The sequence below is a fragment of the Papaver somniferum genome, unplaced genomic scaffold (assembly GCF_003573695.1).
Source record: "Papaver somniferum cultivar HN1 unplaced genomic scaffold, ASM357369v1 unplaced-scaffold_21, whole genome shotgun sequence".
NCBI lineage: Eukaryota > Viridiplantae > Streptophyta > Magnoliopsida > Ranunculales > Papaveraceae > Papaver > Papaver somniferum.
In genome coordinates, this window is record NW_020631041.1 from 2576536 (window position 1) to 2585845 (window position 9310).

The following is a 9310-nucleotide window of genomic DNA, read 5'->3' on the forward strand; positions in this document are numbered from 1 at the left end:
TGGTGTCATAAACCATCATGATGTATGCTAAATTAGTTGGTTTCTTCTTTCAAAAATTCCAACAGATAACATAAGTATAAGTAGAGTTCATAGAATGTCACACAAGCCTCAAAATTGATTACAAAAAATAGCCAACTCTGCAATTTTCATGTTTTTACAAGTGGATAGTTGGTCTATTTGTTTTCTATTTTATTTCCTTCATAGATTTTGATATACAAACTTTTTTGGCATAGGAATATTTTTTGGGAAACTACATAGTTTTTTGGTTAGTACAGATGCCCTTTTGAGTAAAGACAGTGCACTGAAGTTGCTTGACACATATAAACGCTTGGTGATATTACTTCTCTATTCTGATTTATAAATTAGTGTAAGATATGGTGTGTGGATGTGAACAATGATAGTAGTTCGCGTATATCTAGCTATATTTCATTTGTAATTTTTGATTTTTTTTTGGGGTCGGAATCGGGTAACAAAGACATTTGACAAACTTTTCAGTCCACAAGATCATATGTATCCAATGACTAATATTATTAATAAGGTGGCAGTTATAACAGACATAATCTTTTATGAAGCTCCGAATCAAGCCAAGCCAAAAAATTATTAAAGGAAATATAAATAAATGATGGTACTAATTACTCATTTAACTGTATATATTTATGGGGATATTGGAAAAAAATTTCATCTTCTCCATTATTCTAACAATCAGTGACCTTATTCTCAAACTAAACAACAATTTGAAATCTCTGTAGATTTCCGTTGCTCTTATAATAAGGATTATGTGTTAAGGACTATTATATGATGTGGGTGGAAAATATCACTCACTAATTGTAATGTTAAGACACAACATATATAATCAACAATGAATGTTCTACTATCGAAGATTGACTTTTGACAAGCGTCTGAAACTACTGAGCATTAGATGGACTTTGGTATAGAATACATCAAATGACCATTTTGTTTGAATCAATCAACATCATGATATTATCATGAATCAACTAACGTTTGTTAAAATTAGTAAGGTTCATCTCATCAAAAATAGGGAAAAAATTACATTAAAAACAAATAAAATTATATCAAAGTACTATGATGTGAGGAATCTTCAGTCAAAAATGGTTTGCACAATTGATGATTAGTGTACCGAAAATCAAAATTTTATCACTGTTTGATATGTCGATTGATTCTATCATCTTGACCATATTATGGTGTTTTCTAAGACAAATACTTGAAGAAGATATTTATCGTTTCTTAATATATGGGCATGAAAAATATTTTGTCAAATGTCATCCTGACTTTTTTTTTCTCTCCTGGCTGATAGTTTTAATGTGTGAATGATTGGCTTTTTTCTTTTTGTGGTGGGTTATTATATATTGTTCTGCATGAAAAATTACTTTTCATTTTTTTGGATCTCGGGCGATTCCAAGATTTATTAATTCATTTTGCAGCCAAGCTAAAAATTTAAGTGTTCCGTTACTATTGTGAAAGGCAAACATGAAATGAAATCGCAATAAAAATTGAACCAAGTTTTTCGTTGAAATTTACATATCCGGTAAGATATTTTTTTATACGATAACAAAGTATTATGACCACTTGGTAAACAATATGCGTAATTATTCCCCATTCTTAGTTATATATTTTCTGAGTGAAAATTAAAAATGCACGGTATCAAGTATGTGATAGGACATCAAACCCGTTGTTTATTTATTTTGAAAATAGCACAATTGCATAAAGAACTATTGAACTACCGCAGTTGGACAAAAAATTATAAAACAACCGAGTAATTGCTAGCTAGATATCCATTTGCGGTAGGAGTTTATAATACATCAAAAAAAGAAAAGTCACATGATAGACCATATGTAAGAATTTATACTAAAAGGTCAAGGCTGTTTTGAGAATTTCTGAAAAACAGGAACATGAGATCAAGAAACTCTAAGAATATCGAATTTAGGAGAATTTTAGCTAATTTATGGAGCTGGAATAATAGTATAGACTCATAAGACGTCGCATTGCTCTTTTCTTCCATTGCATGAATTTATATTAGTTTATTATGTATTTTCTATCTTATAAATTTTATTCTATTTTAGTTTTTTTAATCACATTTTTCAATTTTTAATTAAATTAATTTTCAAACAAGGATACAAAATTTCATAAACGAGAAAAAATAACCCGCGCATCGCACTGGTGAAAAACTAGTATTTCTAATAGTCGAGGGTTCTGAAGGGTTCTCAACGTCAATAGACTAGACGTCTAGATCTTTAAAGCATATTAGATCGATGACACTGCACTGCATTAGATCATGCTTATAGAAAAAGAGTTCAAATTCTTGGAAAGGCGAATCAAGATGGAAGGCGAATCAAGAGAAATCCTAATTTCACATATGTAAAATTCTTGGAAGTGCAAGATATCTTGCTGGTCGACCTTGAGTACGGAGACACGACGAACTTTTGACAGCACAAATTTTTGTGATCTGTCTACTACTCTGGGTTTGGTTGTTTGTTCAAAGCCTTGTAGCCTGAATCGTGTGTTCCAAATTTGTATGCTGCCATACAATATAATCTATATGCAAGCATATATTTACAAATTGTTGTCCATATGCACATTAATACCGGCTATTCTATTATTTTTACAGAGCAATGGTTGCGATGTACACAAACAAATTATCACTACTACAACCAGGCAAAACCTCTCCGATTTGGGTCCATTTAACATTATTGCATGAAGCTTTAACTGTTTTTCCACGATCAACTCTCACTAAATTTATATCTTGCAAAACAATATCTCGACATGGATGATTTTTGCTGCAACGAAAACGTACAGAAACTTCTGAAGCGCTAGTTCCTGTTATGTTCTTGTATAATATGCCGCTAATTTGAACAGCTGATCGCGATTCCTGCTCAACAAAATTAAAACGATTAATGCTTACGATTATAATGAAACTAATCTAGGCTTAGATGGTATCGAAGGGATTATTTTCAGTTACCTGTTCATCGCAAGGGTCATCTTGATCACAATAGTTTTGGTCAATGATTATTGGGTTCTTGACATCGTACATAACAATATTTTTGAAAGATATGTTGTTGGCTTTTCCTGACCCTCCCTGAAGAAAAAAAAGCTTAAAGTTACTGCAGCCAAAAATGATATTTGCAGCTCTATTCACACGACAAGTGATTTTGCAAATATCCTTGCAGTCCCTAGATTTTGAGTTAACGACACTGAATATAAACAAGGGTATATAATTAGAAGTAAAAGCAAATCTAAGGATGTTCTGATTGATAATTAAACCAAAAGCACGTCGATTGTCACCTGCCAAGTCTTGATCCTAACACCATTTGTGGTTTTATTAAGTGTTGCGGTATCTATCATCACATGCGAAACATAGTCTTCAGAATTTCTCCGACCCAAGCTCCCAATACTAGTTTTACACGAAATAATAATGTTTTATATGAATAAAAAAGTCAAATGATAATATAAAAACATAAGATTTTAATAAGTTATTAGTTATTTAGCAGAGTCTAATAAGAGATCGTTACCTGATTCCATGGCCTGGTCCACAGGTTGTGTTAATTGCGTGTACCTTTTTGGACCGGCTAACTATGGAGATGCAGTCATCGCCTAATCAATTATAAATTAAACTGGTATATTAAAGTTACTTATAACTGTAATCATGATCGTCATCGTTCATGATGTAGACGAGCAAGTAATAGCCTCTTTGAAGGCTAAAGACTTGAATATCGTATAATAATTTCACGGGAGCTTATTTTGATGGGAAACCTTTGGGGATAAAGACCAACATTTCGTATAATAATTGAATATGACGGCTTATTTGTTTTAATCGTCATTATACTGTATCCGAGTGCATTAGTTCGTAAATTGTAATCATCGTGTACGTAAATGCATATACCTGTACTGATAACAGAGTTGATAATCTTGATATTTTGAGTTCTTGTGACATGAATTCCATCTGTATTCGGGCTTTCTTTTGGGGCAGTTATCAGTAGATTGCGAGCTTCAACATTCATACATTTCTGAAAAGTTAGATGCATTTGTTGTGCATCTTTTACTGTTATGTTTTCAACTCTAAGATTCTTGCACTCTATGAAGCTCAAAGCCTGCAGTTTGTATATAAATTAACAATAATATGATAATCATAGTACAAAGTAAAAATATACTGTACCGTTGTTTAAGATAACGGTGGGTAATCTTTAATCATATTATTTTGTGAAGCTGATCGGATAAAGATGAATTATCTTGTGAAGGAATAACATATGTACCGTTGGCGCATGTGTACAGGGCTGCACGAAGGATAAGTAGAGTTATTAGATTGTATGTAATTCATTTACAAGAAAAAAAGTAAATATACGTCTGTCTGAAAGAATAGGCGTTTCATTTTTCAAACGAATCAAACCAATTATTTATCCCCAAATAGTAAGTACTTACAAGAGAACTATTAATTTTACATGAATTCTTCCACCAAATATTTCCATTTCCATTAATCGTCCCATCACCTTCAACAATAAGATTTTTAATCTTCTTGGAGATAATCCAATGTCCTTTATAGTCGGATCGATTTACAGAAGCTTCGATGGCTCCATCTATCTGAAAATACAAAAACGATTAATTATAGGGATTTTAACAAACTGCCACACTTGCAAATCCCGATTCAAGAAAATGCCACCGTTTTTTTCAGAGTTTATTAAATGCCACAACCGTTAGATATTCCGTCAGGGCCCACTAACTCGGTCTATAATCATTGAAAAAGTCAATACAACGTGTCAACATTACCTAACTACCCTTGAATTCGTGTTGGTCCAAACTCGACAATGACTCACACTATTAGGTCGATTTGAATCAGAGATGAAATCTCTGTTGAAATCTCTTTCTCTTTCCTTTCTTCTCTTCCTTCTTCTCCGGCGTTCCAGAGATGAAATCTCTGTTGAGAAAACCTTGCAGAAAATTAGTGAAACCAATCAACCGAGTGTGGTGCTGATGAGTTCATAGTTGGGTTTGGTTAGAATCCACGATTGAGTTGAAGCGAAGTGTTTCTGTGAAGGTTAGAGTTTGATGTTGAGTTTATTTGGAATTGATAAGCTAAGCGGGATGTTAACAGATGAAGATCAAAGGGTTATTGCTAAATTGAAGTTGTAGTATTGTCTTGAAGAAGAATTGAGATGTTAATGAAATTGTGAAGAAATTAGGGTTCCTGAAATGAATTTCGAGATTCAATTAAGGGTGAATAAGAAGGAATTAAAGGATGGGTTGAATAGATTGGAAGATTTTGATGGATGAATTGAGTTTATTTGAGAGAATAGAATATTTGGGAATTGAATTAGGGTTGGCTAAGAACTGATGTTGATGGATGAACTGAATTGAGGGTTTAAATGATTCATTGGAGGTGGGTTTGATCTGAATTGAGAGTTACGGTTGGAGACTAGCTTATGTTCAATAGTTAGAGTTTGTATTTGGAACTCAGATGAATTATGAAGTTATCTGGGATGAACTGGCTGGTGCTTGAGTAAATGAGTTTGAGGTAATTGTTCTTCTCTATGAATTTTGTTTAAGTTATGCAGTTTTGTTGTTGAATTTATGGACGTATCTATAGACAATGAATTGAGATGGATAAGATGAGTATGGTAGTTATGACATGAAGCCATGATTACAGTTTAGAATTTAGGGTTTGAATGTATGTTGTCGGTGTTGTCTATGCAGATGGAAGCACTGGTGGAATTGAGATTTAACAGAAGGAAAGACAAATTTGAAGCTCCTGTTGTTGTTGACTGATCGAATGGACATTAAGCTCACTGCCATGGAATGAATGGGTCTGTGATAAAGAGGGTTTTTGAGTTGAGGTAGTGATTCATAGGCATGGTCCTAGTAGTGTTGTGAGATGATTGTGCTGTGAATGTGTTTGAGTTATGGGTTGCAGAGAAGAATTTAGGGCTCAAGATATAAATTGAATGTGTTTGTGTTAGATTGAATCATTGCAGGGACACGATAAGTTTATTGGATGTTAGAGAACTGAAAAGAATGAAGCAGCGATGAAAGTATAGATGAATGTTAGGAATTTGCAGGGAAAATGGCTGAAATTTGCCTGAGAAAAGCGCAGAAAACAGTTGAAACTCGATCTAATCTTTGTTATGTTGAATCAACTCGGTACCGGCGATGGCTTATTCTGGTTAGCACGATGACCGATCCAACCAGCCAACTCAGACCGGCAATGACTTACACTGTTCAGAATAAGGAATGGGTTTGGTGAGTTGGTGACATATTTGAGGGTGTATATGTCTTTTAGTAAGCTGGATAAATGCCACCTATGCACTAACTGATGGCAACAATTTTTTTGGATGGAAAAGGTCAAACGTGTGGCATTAAATAAACTCTGAAAAAAACGGTGGCATTTTCTTAAACTGCAAATTGGAAGTGTGGCACTTTATTAAAATCCCCTTAATTATATGGACAATATACAATTTAACAAATTATGTAGTGTTTATCTATACAGAATTAACATAAAAAGACTTGATTTACTGTAAATTAATTAAAAGGAATCATACTCATCATGGCCATGCATGTATCATTTATTCAAACCTTAATTGTAATATTAGACTTGCAAGGACCTAAAAATGTAACTGGTTTAAGGCGATATAATTTCTTCTTAGGGATTACGAGACTAATATCGTTTTTAGAGGAGCAAGCTTCCATCCATGCCTTCAGAAAAGCCTGTCATTGATAAACAAATTATCAACGAAACCGATGATCAAAGTAATATTACACACTGCTAAATATTGAAACCAATCAATTTCAGTTTGTTACATAAAACGTAATATTAAACTGATTCCATTTTATGTACGAGGCTCTTAGCCATCAAAATTTCTTGTAAGCTATAGTTACTTATAATTTTAAAGTTGCAATATTAACTTTCAAAACGCAACTTTTCCATGCAGAGACATCCATGTCTGCAGGGTGGTACCTTAGAGTCATCTGTCTTACTATCACCTTTAGCTCCAAAGTCAGCGACAGTCATCATCCCTTTAGATGAAATCTTTGCATGGCCATCATTGATGCCATGAAGCCTTAGGATTTCTCCTAGTTCATTACTGTTACTAGGCTTTTCATCAGGGGGATGTAAGTCGAATGAAGTAGTAGTACCACCAGAACAACAGTAGGAGTTGTAATAATGAAAGAAGAATATTGTCGAAAACAATATATTTGAGAGTACAAATATTTGTAGATCCATTTAGTATAATTTATGTCTCACTTTTCAAAAGATCAAGAATAACTCAAAGACTCAAGTTTGGCTTCATAACTACTTGAATGATCTTGATATTTATAGGAAGAATGACTTCAAATTTGCTTTAAAAGAGTTGCTTCAAGAATTGCTTCAAAAATGACCTCTCTTCTTGTACCTTTGGAGGGTGCTATCTTATCCCTTTTTCTTATTTATTTCAATCTTGCCTTTTTCAAAAAAAAAAGAAAAAAAGAATTGCTTCAAAAATGCTTTAGATGCTTTGGAAGAGAAAGGTAGACAAGAATTGCTCGTCTCCCAAAAAAAAAAAAAGACAAGAATTGCTCCACTAGTATCTTGAAAGACAACTTTAGCCTTAGAAAATTTAGAGTTTTTAAATTGTCCCCTTTGGTTTTAAGGACTATTAATGAAATGGTTACAGATATATTACCCAATTTTAACTAAGTTGGAAGGACAAATATAAAAAGTACGATACTTTCAAGATGTAACGGTGTCATTTTATGCTGAAAATCAGGCCAACACGTCCAAAAATTTGAAATGTCCACCAGCTGCCTAAAAAACTGGTATTTTAACTTCAACTGTGCTACTTCAGAAAAAAACTTTTTGAACATTGAAATTTATATCTACTTAGATAAATCTCTGGCTCTATCCGCCCACAGGAAATATTTTCACTTTTAAATCATCGTAAAATGCTTGTAAAATAAGCAAAAGTCAAGATATTTCACTGCTCATAACAATAGGGAAATCACTCGACAAGCAAGTTCGTAATACAGGACATAACGTGACATCCAAATACAATAAGAAGTACACGATTACTGTCGTTGATGGATAACCAGATACAATATTCGTGAAAATGGAGATAAGAATTTCTTTGTAGTATTAATTAATTCGTGCAACTGAGATAAATATATATCGACTATAATTTTTACTTACCTTACATTAATAATATTTTTAACATATTTATTAGCAGTATACTGTTGTTGTTTGAAGAGATCAGACGAAATTAAACCAAAAGTCATCGCCCACTTGTGTCTTATTAATCATAAAAATTATAAACTCACTTGCCATGCATACTGCGAGAAAAGACACATCGAGGGTATTACTTAATATTTTAATACAATTGATGCTTAATAGCATAATATTTATAATGAGGGTATTACTTAATATATATTTACAGACTCACAGGTAACGTTCTATCATCATGATAACACCATAATATTGTAAGTTAATGGAAAATTATTATCGTTAACTAAACCGGCTTGAACTTAATCAACGTTAATATTTATAAGTGTACCATCATTATTTGAAAAGAGAGATCAAAGAATATCTCAGTGTGACAACACACAGAACAACCTTGCGTCTTAGTTAACAAATATTGATGTAAATTAAACACGCGAAGCATAACCAACATATCAATAATACAAAGTGTCCATCAAAAAAAAAAAAAAATCAAACAAGGTGCACTATCATGGTAGCACCATAAAATTTTAAGTTAATTTATTGTAAATTTTTTCTAATTATCATCCACGCAAGTCAAAATTATTTGAAAATAAACTTACCTCATTTAAAGTAACAATGGTGAAGGAGGCCCACCTCTTGATTGGCAAAAATCAACTTACGGCCATAGATATTTACGGTTGAATTCTCAAAAAAAAATTAAAATACCAGAGTACAATTGAAATACCAGGTTAAAGAAAAGAAATAATTACAGCTTGGTATTTATGCAATGCAATTACGGTATGACAAGCTAATTATCGACAATTTTTTTCAGGAGAACTCAAAGCAACCGCCCGGTGCTGAGCTATGTATATAATTCTTCTTGTTCAAAGTTAATTAGATTTGTGTCCGTATACGTACTGGGGATATTAAATTTTTCCTTTCTTAGCACCAGCAGAGAAGTTCAGTTCTCCTTGACTACTCATACCCGCAGAGGAGTCCAATTACTCAGAACAGGAGCCTGGAACAGATTAATTTATTTGATAGATAGAAACAGTACCACTACCAAGAATTAAGAATCATGAAATTTCCAAATTCATATTGGATAATACTAAAAAGTTTGTTTCAAAGGGCTTA

At 32.9% G+C, this 9310-nt stretch overlaps 1 protein-coding gene across 1 annotated transcript; it reads right to left on the bottom strand.

The window, feature by feature from the left end:
• Nucleotides 1-2620: 2620 nt before the first annotated feature.
• Nucleotides 2621-7228, bottom strand: LOC113339435 (polygalacturonase QRT2-like). Its single transcript, XM_026584710.1, has 9 exons — nucleotides 6962-7228; nucleotides 6580-6711; nucleotides 4435-4593; nucleotides 4269-4289; nucleotides 3899-4106; nucleotides 3528-3609; nucleotides 3301-3409; nucleotides 2978-3094; nucleotides 2621-2887 (listed from the first exon to the last, which is right to left on the bottom strand). The coding sequence occupies exons 1-9, from the start codon at nucleotides 7226-7228 to the stop codon at nucleotides 2621-2623; spliced, it is 1362 nt and encodes a 453-aa protein (XP_026440495.1).
• Between the last annotated feature and the right edge of the window lie 2082 nt (nucleotides 7229-9310).

Coding starts and splice junctions, on each gene's coding strand:
- LOC113339435 (XM_026584710.1), bottom strand. CDS start 7,228: ATGGATCTACAAATATTTGTACTCTCAAATATATTGTTTTCGACAATA. Junction 3,610..3,898: donor CAACTCTGTTATCAGTACAG/GTATATGCATTT, acceptor ATAATTGATTAG/GCGATGACTGCATCTCCATA. Junction 3,095..3,300: donor TTAGGATCAAGACTTGGCAG/GTGACAATCGAC, acceptor TTTTTTCTTCAG/GGAGGGTCAGGAAAAGCCAA.